Raw genomic sequence first — 17,326 nt, 5'->3', positions numbered from 1 at the left:
AGCAAAATTAAATGTCACAGCAGAGACTGGCATGAGGAATATGGTTATAGTCTACCCTGGATCTTGATTAAGAAAAATTCCAGCATTTTTGGCACTAAAATGATGGTATTGTGAACTGCCTTTTTCTTAGGTCTGAATCACTTTGCTTAGGAGAAAGAAACAGCCTTGAAACTTGGCATTAATTTGTGTTGAAGTTGATATACAAAGATTCACCATGGCATGGTTTAACGCTCAAAGCAAACTGCAAAGCAGGTTGGTATCTCTAAAGAGGTGCTGACAATCCCTATTAATAGGGGGCTTACCTTTCTTGCATCAGGAAAGAGAACAGGCAAGGGAGACGAATTCACTCTCAAGCAGAGTTAAATATGAATTACAAATAATTCAGGCCTTAAACAGTGTGACTCAAAGAAACCTTGAAGAGTTTCATGTGATCGACTCAGCAGAACAAAGACTGAGAACAAAAGTATTGCAAAATGCTCAGCTGTGGCATCTTCCATTTTGTCAAGAACTATTAAATATAAATAGAAAAGCTATAACTGGAGGTAAGGAAACAGGAAAAAAGAAGGAGACATTGTCACAGCAGCAGCAGCTGCTTCACATAGGACTACCAAAACAACAGTATTGCGGTCTGCAGGAGCAAGAACCTGAGACCAGTGCAGAAGGAGTGGGAGCTTGAGTACAGCAAAGGGAAAACACTGCTGCAGTGCTCTGGGATACCCTGTCCCAGCAGCCTATGTGAAAGGGAGCTGCAAGCAGAAGGCAGAATACAGAATTGCACATGGGAGGCCTTACAGACCTGCAAGGATGTTGCCAAAATTAGTAGTTTTCCAGTGCTTTGTCCCTTCCTGCACCAGCCTGGATACAGGCAGAATAATGAGCTGCTGTTTAGGAGCTATAAGTGAGGTGCTAAGAGCACGCACAAGGAACCAGCACTTTGTTGTGTGCATCCCCTGCTTTTTAGGAGCTCCAGCTTAGCTGAAGTGCTCCCAGTGACAAGGGGAAGTAACCTGGTTTTGGGGATGGTCATTGTTACAGGAATTGCTGATGCCAGCTCCAACAGAGCTGAAGATGAAACCTCCATCCAAACACAGGGAAAGCCTCTCTCCTGTCCTGCTAGTTACTCACTGCATCTTTATACGACACTAACACCATCTGCAAGAGAAACAAGACTGGCTTTATGCTGTTTCTCAGCAGCTCATGAAGAGTTTGAAGCTGGAAACTCCTTCACACCTCTGCCCTTTGCTTCCACTGAGCCCAGCAGAACATTAGACCTGCACTCCCAGAGTACATTCAAAGCTTCAGGCACAGACTGAAATATTCCTCAGCTATTAACCAAATGGAGGTATTCTAACTGTGAATAAAATGAAATTACTTTTATTTCCTCACCTTTTGAAAACATTTTCAGAGATACACCAGTGAGTTCCTGCCCTTTATCTGCATATCAATTATTCATTATTTTCATTAAAGAAAGCCAAGCCATGCTATGCCCATGAGGATGAAAAAAATCCGTACTGCTCTCTTTCTCTCTGCCCCTCATACATTTTTATTTCAGATTACTTTTAATCCATATATATTTTAAATAGGAAAATGTGTGGATTTTATTAGCAATAAAACTTTAGGGGATTTCCCCCCCTAATGATTTTTCATAGATTTATAGATCCATAATCATTCACGTCACAGCCTAAGGGAAACGAGGCTCGAACAGGATAATAGCCCTTAAATCCCCTCCTCTAAGCACTCAGATCTTTGCTGTCAGCAAGATTAAAACGGTCAACAGCAGTCTTCATGTGTCTATCTCCCACACAGAGCTTTCACAACAACTGGAGTGGTGGCTGGCAGGGAGACATATGCAGAGCTATTGCTGTGCATAATACTTCTGAGATAAAGAGGAAAGAAAACCAGGTTGCCAGCTTTTGCAGAGTTGAAAAGGACTGGTATTAACCACTTGATTGCGTGAATGCAAAGAGGGGAGAAGAGTAAGGAATAATATTATGTTGCAGTTTAACAGTCAGCAAGAGTTTCTTTTCCTAAAACATAAAGGCAGAGAGATGGAAGCACCAAACATCCTTCCGCAGCCCTGCAAGGGGAAGGAGAAGGAAGTTGTTCATGTAGACAAGCAGAGTGGTACCTCTGCCACCACTGCCTTGAACACCCAGCCCCTGCTGCAACTAGGACCTGAGGGGAATTACAACTATTATGTGGATGATGAAGATGAGGAAGATGAAGAGAAAGAAGAAGGAAATTGGCAACATGAAGATGCATTTAAGGGCGAAAGCAAGGCCTCATCATTTATTCCTTGTTCCCCTGCTCTTTCCTCTAGATCCCCGGCCACATCATCTACTCCATCTGTGCTGAACATCAATGTTGGTGGCCAGAGTTACCGCCTCACCTACCAGGCAGTGGCCATCTACCCCAAGACGCGCCTGGGCCGCCTGGCTACCTCCACTGACCGCCGCTGCCAGCTGGGCCTGTGCGACGACTACGCTGCCCAGGTGGATGAGTACTTCTTTGACCGGGACCCAGCTGTCTTCCAGCTGGTGTACAATTTCTATGCCTCAGGGGTGCTGCGGGTGAGGGACGAGCTGTGTCCCCGCAGCTTCCTGGAGGAGCTGAGCTACTGGGGTGTGCGCCTCAAATACACACCCCGCTGCTGCCGCATCTGCTTTGAGGAGCGCCGGGACGAGCTGAGCGAGCAGCTGAAGGTGCAGCGGGAGCTGCGCTCCCAGGCAGAGGCTGAGGAGAATGAGCAGCTCTTCCGCCACATGCGCTACTACGGGCCCCAGCGCTGGCGCCTCTGGAACCTCATGGAGAAGCCCTTCTCCTCTGTCACCGCCAAAGTGATGGCAGTGGCCTCCAGCTTCTTCGTCCTCATCTCCGTGGTTGCCCTGGCACTCAACACAGTAGAGGAGATGCAGCAGGTAGACTGGAAGAGTGGGGATAGCCGGCCTGTCTTGGAGCATGTGGAGACCTTGTGCATTGCATTCTTCACATTGGAGTACCTGCTGCGCTTGGTCTCTACCCCAGACCTGCGCCGCTTTGCCAGCAGTGCCCTCAATGCAGTAGACCTCATTGCCATCCTGCCCCTCTATCTGCAGCTGCTGCTTGAATGCTTTACTGACGATGACCAGCCCCGGGGTCGGGGCTCCCAACACGAGCACGATATCGAGAAGGTGGGGCGAGTGAGCAAGGTAGGACAAGTGCTTCGCATCATGCGCCTCATGCGCATCTTCCGCATCCTCAAGCTGGCCCGCCACTCCACAGGGCTGCGTGCCTTTGGCTTTACCTTGCGCCAGTGCTACCAGCAGGTGGGCTGTCTTTTGCTCTTCATTGCTATGGGCATCTTTGCCTTCTCTGCCATGGTCTACACAGTGGAGCACGATGTCTCCAGTACCAACTTCACCAGCATTCCCCATGCCTGGTGGTGGGCTGCCGTAAGTAAACACGTTACCTTGCTGAGTAAAGAGATCCTCCCTTCCTTCCCTTCCCCTTCCCCTCTCCTCCCAGCTGGAGTTGCTGACAGTCTTGAAAACAACAGGCTTAGATCAGTGAACATCTGCTCTGAATTCTGAGCTTACAGGACATATGCATGCCTGCGTGCACACAGACACACACACACATGCACTCATTCACCTCTCTGTAAGCTTAAATCAAGACTTAATCAGGCAGGTGGTCTTGAAATTCCCATATCTCCAAATGCAGACAGTATTTTCACTTTTAAAGAAGAAGTGGTCAAAGACAGGGAAAAAAAAGCATTTCCCAATTTAGTGCCATTGTCAGTGTTGTCAAAACAATAGGGGGGGAAATGCATGCATTTGGCACTCTAGAAACAGGATTTTTGTTCTTATTCTATGTGTAGGTCTTCTGCAACCCATAAAACTGCAAGATGATGAGACATAGTTTATTAACTACAGTCAGATCACCCACACTTTAAAAGTGAAAGCTGTCCCAGAACTCTGGCTGTTAAAAATCCACTAGGACCAACAGTTGTTTTACACAAGAGATTGTGCTCTGCTGTGTTGCAGAAGATGTCTGTATTTATAGCACCCTAGCTGAAACTAGAGGGTAGCTAGACACTGTCAATGCTGAGGGAAGGCACAGGACCCACACCTTGGCCATCCATAACCCTAAGGCTTGTTCTAGACCATTGTTACATACATTTTGTTTTGCAGCAGCTGATGCCAACCTGCACAGTCTATTTCTGTGTGGGGCCCCAGGAGCACTTCTGACCTCTGAGCATGGCTATGGGTCTAGCTCTGTCCCAGTCACTTCCCTGGAGAAAAAAGCTCATACGAATAGACTGGATAGGAGTTAGAACATCTCATGCTGGTTGATCAGCACTGACACTGGATGCCCCAAGATGCATATGAGGCCCACCAGACAGTAATCCCAACCCATTCAAGGTCACTTACCCTGGCCAGCCATCCTGGAGCCCAAGGTCTGCGCTTCTGGCTCAGCCATGGATGATGAGATGTGGTGGTTTACCACACATTTGCAGTGATTCAGCACATGGCAGAAAAAAAGCCTTACAGACGAGCATAGATGCACACATTTATATGTGTGCACATGTGTATGTGTAACTGTGCCGAATATCCTTTATTCACTGATTTTTCCATCCTTCCATGGGCCATGTAAGGATGGAAAAATCAGTGAATAAAGGAAAGAAGGTCTTGTAATCTGACCTTCATAGATCATCTGTAAGTGATATACAAAGGCTATGAAAACACTGGTGATTCATACATTGCTAAAATACTCTGTCTTCTGAACATGCAGGTCATATGCAAAATCTTTAGGGCTCATTTTTGCAAAGTGGTGACACCATAATAATTTAGATATTCCTAGTAAACTTATATGGCTAGGTGAAAAAGGACTATTTAACTGAGCAAGTGCCTTCAAAACAGGAGCTGTATCATGCACATTGCAATTCCAAAGCATAAAACACTTTTGACAGCCTGTAAATTAATATATCTAGATCATTTGAATTTTATAAAAATCCAACAGCATTCACCAACTCACACATGCAGGAGAAGAAGCATCCCTCCTAAACTGTTACAGGCAATGGTACAGAACCTTATCACAGGATAATGTTTTTGTCCTGGCTGGTAGACATAAACATCTTGCCTTCATCTCAGTATTTATTTTTGGACATATTTATCCTGTATTATCATTCAAATCCAGTGACTTAATTTCCATTAAACCAAATCACTAATCCCTTTTATTCCATAGGAAGCACCAGGTGCATCCTAAAAATGTGCTCACCCAGTGCTGTCTCATGAACTCTAATGTTTTCTTCATTTGAAATATCATTCTATTTACCATTTTAGAAGATGACAAACTCTACACAGTGACCTTCTGAAAACTTACTTTAGTGTTAAAGCCACAAGGGCATTACAGTCAAAGTCCTACTGTCTGTGGCTTATTTTTGTCAGAATTTTAGGTTACTGTCTAGCAGATATATACAGTGTGTTGAGACACTGTGAAAAAAATCAAATAAAATTCACTGGCTGAAAAAGGTCCCTTGCACAGACCAGAAAGTGAGAGGTGACAGCAACATGAAAGTTTTACCTGCCAGAAAAAAAGTAAGTTATATTTACTCAGTGTAAAAAATATTAAACATCAAAATGTGTGCAGTGAAACTAAATAAATTAGGAGTTATCTTATGTGGACTGTTTGAGAGTAGATTTTTCAAATGTAGCAGCATCTCCATAATCAAACATCCATTAATTTTAATCTGAATTTTACAATGGAAATATTTCAGTACTTGGTGTAGCACTGGACCCATAAAACAGTTCCCTCATATATCCATAGGCTAGAAAGAGAAAATTAGATTGGCTGAGAAGAAAAATGTAAGGGTATGTACATAGTGAGCTGGCAAATTGTTCAGAATCATATCAAATAAATACACTAAACACCATCACTCTCAAAAAAAAAAAAAAAAAATAATTCAACAACCAAAGCTGAAACATTTTTAACAACCCCTAAATCCTTCTTCAAAAGGAAATTCAGCAAAAATTACACACCTGTGTACTTATTTAACACTATAACTATACATATTGCAACCATACACTACAAGCAAAACCTTCCAGGCTACAGTTCCTTGTAGGTATGTAATCATTAAGGGGGATTTCATCTAGTAACTTTGAGGTCATGTGTAATTTCTTCCTATAAGGCAAATAGGAAAATTTATTTCAAAATTAATTGAAGGGTTTTGTGTGTTTTTCACTAGTTCCTAAAATACATACGAAAAACAAAGGTAAAACTCAAAATACAAACCAGAGGATAAGTCCCAAATACGGGGTTTTATCAGCACAGTGGATTTAGAAACAGGACATCTGTTCCAAGTGACATGATGAGGGAGCAGGGTTGCAACTATCAGTGGATTTGCATGGCTAGGGAGCCACATCTATCCTTTCCCTACAGCCAAAAACTCACCTTCTGGACAGCCTGGTATGGAATTTGTCTGGGAATTCCCTCTGCAGGGTAAAAATCTAAAAATCCTCCTGAATGGTGTCAAACCATTATCTCTCTTTACTCCATGAGAGGGTTTTTTTTTTTTTTTTTTAATTAGGAATATTTTGCATAAGAAAACTAGTAGACACATACACACACACAGGCACACACACACACACACACACACACACACACACACACACACACACAAAAGCAGCACAGAATATTTTAGAGTTACAATGCAAATTAAAAGAGTTAACCTTGTCCCTGATCAGTGAACATATCTGTCTGTGTTCTTAGCTCAGCTAATAAGCTGCGTGTTGGTTTGCCTATAGGTCAGCATCTCTACAGTGGGATATGGAGATATGTGTCCAGAAACGCACCTTGGACGCCTGTTTGCTTTCCTCTGCATTGCTTTTGGAATAATCCTGAATGGCATGCCCATCTCCATCCTCTACAATAAGTTCTCAGACTATTACAGCAAGCTGAAGGCCTATGAGTACACAGCTCTCAAGAAAGAAAGAGGGAAGGTCGACTTCACACGGAGAGCCATGAGGAAAATATCTGAGTGCTGTGGAGAAGGTGCACCCCACCCTTTGTCACAGCAATGATAGTTTGTGCTTCTTTGGATATGGGGAGGCAACCAAGAAGCTGGAGGAGAAAAAGGAAAAACAAATCAGCCAAAAGATAAATGAAAAGGGCCAAAAGTAACAAAAGTAGATGGTGAAATCTGTTTTGAAGGGGGTTGTTTTCAAAATTAAAAAGGCTCAGATTAAAACAACAGAATTTTTTAACTCCAATAGCCTCTGAGCAGCACTTGAATGCTCATCAACTCTCTGAAATGAATTCCTTCAGATTAAACACTCTGAATAAGTCTCACATTAAGATTTAGCCCCCTGCTACTGATTAGATTGACAATAAAGACCCACCATAATTGTACAAACACAAAACAAATTGTTGTCATTAAGGGTCAGCCACCTTACTTCTGCCATGGCAGTGTCAAAAGTTAAACTAATAGAATACCCAATATACTGACTGTGTCACTTAAATTGGTTTTACATCAGCTTTCAATTAGAGGAAAATGGCCTAGAGCACTTACCTAAATACTAGCAGCAGCTATAATCCCTAAAATGTCAGCCTCTGTTTCCATTGACAGATAGCTATGCTTCATTGTTCTAATTTTATTTTTCAAATGCAGCCCTGCAAATGAGCCCTCCTGTTTTCATGCCTAGTCAAGCAATGCACTGTTTTTAGCATTTCCCACCACCCCACCTCTATAATCATCTTTCAGTATGACAAGAATTAGTGAAGAATTCTGGAGTCTGAGTTGATAAATCTCATTGATCAAATCTGAAAACATTTCCAAACTCAATCCTTTTTAGGTATAGGATTAAGTAATAATTTATTTTGCAATATTTAATGTATCTACTTATTGGATTGTTAGAATAATAGACCTGTCAAGGAACATAAGTATTGAAGCAGTAATTTTAAAATAATCAAAGGAAATACATGGGTAGCAACTCTGAAAGACTATTCATACAAAGGATTTTATCAGCACTTCACTGTAACCAATTTTAAACATTATTTAAAATCAAGATAATTTGTCTGGCACATACAGCCATAGGCACACAATCCTGACACCTTAGCTCATCCCCAGGAGTACCTTATATCCTAAGATTACTGTGTCTTCTTGCACAGCTGGACGGGATTTCTTATGTGTCTAAACTCATCTCAAAATTTAAATAAAAAATAAAATCAACAATAATTAGATGGAATTTCAGTTTATGTATTACTTCTGAGACTATCAGGAATAATTTTTTACATAAGAGCAGTCATCCCAATTTAAAAACAGTAATCTGAATAACAGATCTGAAAGAAAAAACGTGTAATGAAAAGGATCAACAGTAACAGTGCACTGATATGACCCATGGCTGTTAGTCAGCAGCACTCCTGCAAAGCATCTTGATGACAGCGATGCATTTCAAAACTCTTGAACTCTCACGTTGTGTCTGTGCTGCCCTGATGAATGCAAATGGCTGCATTAAGATCTCAGGGCCACATGGGACACAATGGTGTGAAGCTCACTCTGGGACAGCTGAGGGTGAAAATGTTCATTAATTTTGACACATCCATGCGAGTTGTGTCAAGCATGGGGACATTTCTCTTTTCCGTGTTGGGAAGGTAATTAGTAACCAACTTGCTCTTCTCATTCTCTACCTCCAGACGAATGTATCATAAGCCCATCTGTCATTTTGTTCTTTAGGAATGACAGTCAGAACACTGTGTGCTGATCAGCTCTGTTAAAAGCTAAACCATGTCTTTAAGGCACAGCTGAGCCCTGGGAGATCAATGTGATAGATGTTTGCTGTTCTGGACTGCACACAATGCAGCAGGCACAATCCTGGCACTCACTGAGAAGAATACCTGCTTTGCTTGGGCTCTAGGGAATTTGCATAGCCCTTCTGCACAGCAACAACAGGACAAGAAGCTTCCAGGAACCACAGGAAACCTCTTACTGCAGTTCAATGAGGTGGCAAGTTACAAGCATGCAAAAACACAAAAACGTTTTATATTCAACATGCAAATTGATTTAGACCCATTAAAAGTATTTTAAACCTGGTGATTACTGAATTTTCCAAAATATAGGATACTGTAAATCAGTTTCTTTGCTGAAGGAATTCATACTTGCATGACCATGCAGATGGGATGCACATGCTCAGCCTTGCATGACAGGCTCAGTAGCCTTTTTCTTGCCACCTGCAGAAATCCAGAGCCTGAGGACTAACTCTGCTGAGACTGGACTTTGTCACAGCCTCAGACTTGACAAAGATCACTAGTCTCGTTTTTCATCCCATTTGCCTCACCTGCAGGACCTATTCAACCAGATATTTTTGAAGACGTGTAATGAAATAGATTTTCCACACCAAACTCAAGCAGAAGAAAAAGGAGTCTTGTCTCTTAATCAAGAGTCAGAATTTAATGTCCTTGGCAAATGCTTTATCTATTCAATAAGATTTCAATGCACAAATCACTACTGCTCTAACTGCTCAAATGCAGCTTGAAGAGGGTCTATTGCACCCCTCCAGTTGAATCTGTTCCACTTTGCACTAGGTAAATAATGGCCCACAAGGTGACAGTAAAAGAACACCATAGAGCTTGATGCTTCCAGCACGTAGCTGTGTGGAAAGGAGTGTACGACAGGCCCTGCTGCAATAAAGAGCTATGAAAGTACCCTGACCAAGCAGCAAATCCTTCCCAAACACCCAGCCTCCTCTGGCCCAAGCAATCTTTAGTTTGGAAAGAACCCAGAGTCTCCACACATGAAGGTAAAACAACACATGAAAGTAAAACTTAGAGTGCCTCACAGCCTAATGGCTATGGGCCAAAACCACAGCCAGACACAGAGGAGAGTGATTTCTGTCCCTTCAGAAGCACAAGACATTGTGACCAGTACCACCAGGTGCCATTTGGGTGCCCTGAGCACCAAGGCCATCACACTTTGGGCAGCTCAGCTCACCTAGCAGCTGCTCCACTCTCTTTTTTCTCAACGCACTTTGCCCCCTCATCTGTCATCTAGCCCCACCATCTCACAGATGGCAGCCTTGGTACTACCCCGACTACTCTGTGCACTGACTCAGCACACAAATGTGACTCTTTGGGGGAGTGGGGATGGATTCTCACTTGGCTCACGACCAGGCTCAGCGCCAAGAGCTCTCACTAGCACTAGAGTTGGCACAAGGTACATATTAGAAGTGTGCAGCCCAGAGGACACGCGTCTGGCAGTGAAATACTAAGCATAAGACTACAGAAAATTGCTGCATTTTGTTTTGCAGTAACTGCAAAACTCCGGTCTGCTGCAGTGAGGAGGTGAATTGGAGCTTAGTGGAGTAAAGCACTTTCCAGAAAACTAGAAGTTAGTGCTTGGTAGGCACTATTATTTTATGCAGTTTTCTGCCTTTGGCTCAACTATTCTTATTTTATGGGTGACAAGCATTAGCTGTGCATTTAAATAGGAAGGATTCTGCCTAAATTTGAGGTACCATTATAGGAGCCAGACAGTGCTGGATTGCTCAGGGCTCTGTCAGTGCCACCACTTGTTACACCTCCCGTGTAGATGGGAACCAGCAAGATCCTTCCACAAATTCTCTCCTTTTCCTACCATACAAAGGGGACCTCCAGCCAGCAGACTTTCAAGAACCTGCAGAAGGCTGTGCAAACCTGTATAAGCTGGTTTTGAAAGAGAATGAAGCATTTTTGCCTTTTTTTTTCTTTTTGACACAATGTTTCCCACAGAAGACTCAGTTAATTTATTGTACCACATTTACTGTACCACTTTCAGTGGCATCACTATCCCTAAATTACTCAAACAAAACAGTCAAGTGGTAGACATGATGGCATCCAAAAACAACACAGGAAAGTCATGATTGTCTTGGTTACTTGCATTCCATAGGGCTTTGGCAATCAAAAGGTTTTGAAATAACACATCAAGGGAAAACATGCTTAAACACAACAAGATGGGCAATACTACTAAAGATAGAGTGTCTTTTTTTATGAGATGCTAATTTGGCATAACTAAGGTTTGGAGAAACAGGGTGGAGAATTCTCAGACTACTGAGAAATTAGAAATCTCTCTAAATATGGCTATGCTAGAGTCTTCTATTTTAACTAATTGCAGATATTAATGAGACCCAGAGGGAGAAGGAAAATATATTCTATCATTATGTTTCACTACAGACTTGGCAAACATGGTGTCTCTGTAAGACAAAGAAACAGTCAGTTTATCTGGATGGCTGGCTTCATTTTAGGAGAACCAAGTATTGTTTCTTCTACTTAATTTAGTCCTGGGAATTACTGGGGGAAAAGGGGGATGAAAAAAACAAGAAAAGTAAAAAGGAAAAAAAAAATAAAAGAAAGAAAGGAGAACATTTTTTTAAAATACAGGTGAGGATAGTAGAAATGCAGAGTCTGTCCCTACATGAGATAGTGCAAAGAATTTCACTTAGAATATGCTCCTGCACAAATCCTGTCTTTGAAGAACATCACTTTTTCAGTGCATTTCAGGAGCTGTTTGCTTTTCTCACTCAGAAAGATAGCACTTAAAGGGGTAGCTACAGTACACCATGGATTAATAGACATCTGGTACTATTCCCAGGTTTCAAAGGCAAATAGAAATATTCAGTCTTTAAATATTGTAAGTAAACTAAGTGAAATTTTTAAAATATCAATTATGAATACTTCAAGGTTTTTGATGAAATATAATTACTGTCAATAAGACCAAGAAATAAAAGTCATCACCTTGCTAAAAAACCCCTTCAACTGTTAAGAACATTCTGGCTTTATGTCATGCAAAAATATGCTTATCTGCTATTACAAAACTTTTATTAACTTATTTAGTAGTATAAAAATTACATGCCTTTCGACTGTAATCCAGTCCTTTATCTAGGACTAAAATAGGGAAAGGTCAGAGGTAGAAGCTTTTTATGTACTTAGTTAATTTAATGGAAATATGCTGAGAAAAATTAAAGCTTTCTACAAGTCCTGAGATAGAGATTATCAACAAATAAAACTTGTCAGAGTTCTAGTTCTACACCAAAAAATTACTCTGTACTGTCATTCAAATTCCTGAAGTGGATTTGCTCGATTTATAAGCAAAATAATTAGACATCATTAATAACTAGATAAGCAAGTGCCGTACTTTAAAGCCAGTCTTTTGCCACCACTCAGTAACTGCTCTTCAGGCCACCGCGTTCACCTTTTCCTTCAGCAATTTTGGCAGGGGCAGGGGGTGGCAGGGGAGGGGACGGGGACAACGATGACAACACAACAAAGAAGCAAAAAACCCCCAAAACCAGTACGTTCAGGAAAATTCAGGAAATCACAGGCAGGTTGTGACAGCACCTTCCGCTGTGCTGGGGGCCCTCTTCAGGGCAGGACAAAGCAGCTGGGTGGGTCTCCCTGTGGGAAGAACCGCTCCTGGCATGGAACATTGTTCACTGCTGCCGCTCAGAGGTTACAGGCTGCCAGATTCCCCCTTTCCTTAATGTCTGGTGCCTGCTGCCTGCCACGTTAGCCAGCTGTGCTGCACCTTCCTCAGGCAGTCTACCAAAGTCTGAAGTCTTGTCACCAAGGGTGGAGTGTTTACAATAATGTAAAAGTTAAACCATTTTTAATTCATTTGAAGACTAGCAATTCAGACATATGCCACACATCTTTAATTGATACTGCCTATTTTTTTTTTCACTGTCCACTATAAAAAGATACAGAATTTAAAAGAGGCTCTAAATCTTTTTACCTGTTTAGATAAACAGAGGGGGAAAACCCATACAAAATTGAAAATGCCTATAGAGAAAAATGGGTAATATCAATTTGTAAAACAGCCTTTGAAAGAATTTCAACTGTAAGAACAGTTGCCTTGAACACTGGTGCTATCACCATGCTGTGAACATGACTTCATGGAAGTATTGTGGCAGCTGATGTTCATCTCACCACAGCCTGGGAGCAGAAACTTTAACAACCACAACATACTCAACTAATTCTAATAATAATAACAACAACTTAATATTCTTCTCGCCAAAAAATGTTTTCTCAGAGATGCTTATAATTTAGTCTATCATTAAAATAACGAACCCTGGGTTTTTCTTCTTTTTATTGTTTGTTTTTTTTGTTGGTGGTGATGGTTGGCTGTTTTGGATCAATTTTCTTTTTTCTCCCCACAAGTGTATCTGTTTTGCAAGGGGTAAAAACTTTTTGATGACTTCTTACTTCAATGCTTATAGCACCTGCTTGTCTATGTCTGTATACCCAGAGGTCCTGCAGGCTCTCTCCTGTGTGCATTTTATTTTTGGTTTTAAATTCTAGTAAAATATGTTCTCCATGTAGACACACTCCAGTTAGAGAACAGACTGACAAGGGAGCTGAATGGCAGGCAGAACCAGTTGTGGGGAGAACAGTGGAAATCAGTAGGATTTTTGCATTGTGTAAAGCATAAGTGTACTTGTAAGACACATCCTGATTGAAAGATGTATGAATCCAGCAATTAAAACCATCTTCCATGACAGCAGATAACAAGATGGTTCAATCCACTTCAACCAGTATAGCCCTTGACAAAACTTTAATATGACTACTGCAAGAGGAAAACCACAAAGGCATGTGATGTTTAGTCAGGCATATGCAAGGAATTAGTGCTGATAACTGAATTTAACTCACAAATTTCCCAGCTTTCCAGCCATCAGTGACTTTCCCTTCCCTCAATCCCTCCACGCAGAACAGCGTGTAACACCCTACTGGCTGCTTTAATGCCAATGTAAAATGGGTTAGACCTTCTGTATACATTTACAGGAAAATAATCATGTTAAGTAAAACTTCAACTGCTGAAATTAAGAGTTGCAGGGATGAGAGAAAAGGTGAAGGATCCACTATAATAGATCAGTGTTTTTTAAACATTAATTATTTCCAGGAATACCTATTCCTCTTTTATTAGATGGTTAACCCAAGATATTTACTATTTACACATTTTTAAAAAGGTTTGACATCTTGAAAGTACAGGTCTTAAAACAAGACCCACAAAACCATACAATGGTATTTAAACAACAAAAACTTACTAAAAGAGAAAAAAAGAGTGCAATTTACATAATGGTGAATGTAAGGGAGCAACTCAATGCAAGAGTTTTAAACCCCATGCAGAAAACAAGGAAACCAATGGAAAAATAATATGGTTAAGGGTAAATGAACTCTGGTGTTTTCACACAGCAGCTGAGCAATGTGATACACACTGAGGCAAAATGGATGGGTTTTAGCAATGATCTTAAACCTGATAATGCCAAATGTTAAATGGGCAGTACAGATTTCTTCCAAGAAACCAAAAGGAAATATCTATTGATTAAAGCAATGAACTCTAGCAAAGAATCTGTCATAAACGTGTAAGAAATTAAAAAGGTACCAATTTTAATATCAGATTATTATAATTTAATTTTTAGACATAACACAGGAACAAAGAAAGCACACAGTATAACTCCATAAGTACCAAGTGGTGTGCATATGTGGGCATGGCCTTGTGTCCATTGTGACAGTCTACAGCCCAACTAGACAGGACGTGGACAGGACTAAGAGAGCAAGTCTCAGTTATGGGTCACAATGTCCCCAAACATTCCTCCTGTATTTCCAGCTAAGCCAATCACTCTGCATTTTCTGCTGATCCCACCTTTTCCCTCAGTTCTGCACTCAGACACAAACTCAAAGTCATTGTGTACGGTTTTTTTGCTTTTGAAGAAACAGAGGTTGGTGGAGTCAGTGGGAAAGCAAAACACTGCGTGCTCTTGGTAGATCCCATTGTCAGCAGCAAAGCTGATTCTTCTCTACCTTAAACCAAGAGCTACTGAGGTGCAACTGCACCCATCTGCATGCACCTACTTCCAAGGTAACGTAAAATACACTCTTACACTGTAATATATATCAATACCAAGGAAATGGGTCTTCTGTCTTCTGAGAACAGAAAATGAAACAATCATTACCACCTCTTCTGTCCCAGTGCTCATAATGGTGGTTCACCCTCCAAATTCTGCTTAGTAAGGTGAGAGGTGTTAGCCGGTCACAAGGGACAGGTATTTCACCTCAGGAAAATGGTTTTAAAACAAATGCCTCATAATTGCTGGCACAGCCTTTCTTCTGAGCAAGTAGCAGGCAAAAAAAATTTACTTGCAGCCTGTGCACTTCCATTGTTTTCTTGGCAATAAAAAATTACTACAAGCTATATTAAGTTGCTGGCAATAATTTGAGCACTTTGCATAACCTAAAGTAGACAAAAAAGTACATATGAAACAAAACAAAAAGCATACATTTTTAAAAAGCCACGAATCAAGAAAAAACCACTGTTATTTCAGAAACTTCCAAAAATTTACTTCTCTGCCTCCACTCAGCCACAGAGACCCATGGCAGACTGGGACAGACATGGCACTGCATCCAACCAGTCTCCTCACTGGGAAAAACCATGCCACTCCTTGATGTAGCTTAAGCCATTGAAACAATCTTTCATATTCCACATATCCTACTTTTTCTCTCCTTCCATTTAGGCTATTCTAGAATTTGTTTTCAATTGACATTAAAGACACCTTCACAGTAAAATTTGTGTTGTATCTCTGGTAGGAAAACAGTGATAACTATAGCATAACCCTTAACTGATGCCTACTTAATGAAGAGAGGCATTTCTCAGGTTGTGGTAAAGAAAACTAACTGCTAGTCACTGCAAATTACTGCACATAACTTCAAATAAATGATGTACGTAGACTCAAAAATGCAAATAAACTGCCTGGTACACATCCAGCTAAAGCACCTGTAATTAAAGTACACAATCAAAGCATCAGATCAGATTCATGTAAGTACACATTCTTACACAGCTTTTTGCTGTTCTGTTTATTAGCATCTTCTCTAGCCATGACTTATTTTCACTGCTCCCTGTAATCCTCTTGGTTGGAAGTATGTCTGTACCAGATTCTAAGCATTAGTTCCCCTTAATAACCCAAAAAATAGAGAAGGGTTGTACCAGACTTTTTTTCTCTCCCTGTTTTATTGTACCATTAATTATTCAATCACAAATCTGTTGCATATTTCATTCAGGTTGGGTTTTTGGCAGTAACTGCGACTTCTTTAGAAACAGTTCACTACAGTTTAAATTCATTATCTGCTGCTAATTAAGCCGATCTGTTTTATTGTCACAAAAGAAAATCCTGTTACAGAAACTAATGAGCTCCAATCTTCAGTAACTGAGAGGACATGTTTACAAGCAGGAACACTTAATGCCTTTGCCAATCAGAGGCTGGAATTAAGTACATTTTCTAGATGTGTATGATTAAGTCTAAATAGTTTAAAGCAGTGAAATGCACTGTTTCATCTTTATAAATAATCTCTTGCTTCTCACTGGGGACAGTATTTGTTAGTTCACAAAAAAATTATAAGATATTCAAATAGGCAAATTCATAAAAACAAATAAATCATAAACCTAACTGTAATTTGCAGTTTACTTAGGTTACTTTGGACAGTACATAATGTTATAGTTATGAAAATGGTTTCTAACATTGTTTGTTTATTTGCATCTGTTGATTCACTAATACTTTGCTGACTGTGCTCCCTTCTAATTCCACCTAAGTTTTTGAGTAGGTGTAAATACTTAAAGGTTAATCCCAATTAGACCTGCTTGGCAATGGCATTAAGTGTTCCTGCTTGTAAACACATCCTCTCAGTTATTGAAGATTGCAGCTCACTAGTGTGACACGATTTTCTTTTGTGACAATAAACAGATTGTTTTAATTAGCAACAGGCAGTAAATTTATATGGTAGTGAACTGTTATTAGGAAGTCTAAGTTACTGCCAAAAAAACCAACCTGAACAAAATATGCAACACATTTATGATGAATAATTACAAAAGTACAGAATCATAGAACGAATCCGTTTGGAACTGACTACAGTGGGTCACTTGGTCCAACCCTCCAGCTCAAGCAAGGTCATCCTACATCACATAGCACAGGATTGTGTCTAGAGTTCTGGAATATCCCCAGTGAAAGGAAACTCCACAACCTCTCTGAGCAACCTGTTCCACTGGACAAAAAAACCTCTTCCTCATGTTCTGGTGGAACTTCTATGTATCAGTTTCCGCCCTTTGCCTCTTTTCCCACTGCTCAGCATCAAGAGCCTGGAACTATCCTCCTGGCACCCTCCCTTTGGACACTTACAGGCATTGATGAGGTCCTCACTCTAGTCATTTCAAGGCTGAGCAGGCCCGGTTTCCCCAGCCTTTCCCCACTGGAGAGATGCTCCAATTCCTTGATCAACTCTGTAGCTCGTTAGTCGTAGAGCAAAGCAGGGAGGGCAAAAAAATCCCCCTCTC

General features: G+C 40.9%; 1 protein-coding gene across 1 annotated transcript; it reads left to right on the top strand.

Annotated features, from left to right (window-relative positions):
* Window positions 1-1,991: 1,991 nt before the first annotated feature.
* KCNV2 (potassium voltage-gated channel modifier subfamily V member 2) lies at window positions 1,992-7,077 on the top strand. The gene is made up of 2 exons (XM_054288767.1): window positions 1,992-3,431; window positions 6,783-7,077. The coding sequence occupies exons 1-2, from the start codon at window positions 1,992-1,994 to the stop codon at window positions 7,056-7,058; spliced, it is 1,716 nt and encodes a 571-aa protein (XP_054144742.1). The 3' UTR covers window positions 7,059-7,077.
* The last annotated feature ends 10,249 nt before the right edge of the window (window positions 7,078-17,326 follow it).

This window comes from Melozone crissalis, unplaced genomic scaffold (assembly GCF_028551555.1).
Source record: "Melozone crissalis strain CALT ecotype California unplaced genomic scaffold, PUWL_Pcris_2 ptg000005l_1, whole genome shotgun sequence".
NCBI classification, from domain to species: Eukaryota; Metazoa; Chordata; class Aves; order Passeriformes; family Passerellidae; genus Melozone; species Melozone crissalis.
This window is presented reverse-complemented; position numbering and strand designations above follow the sequence as displayed.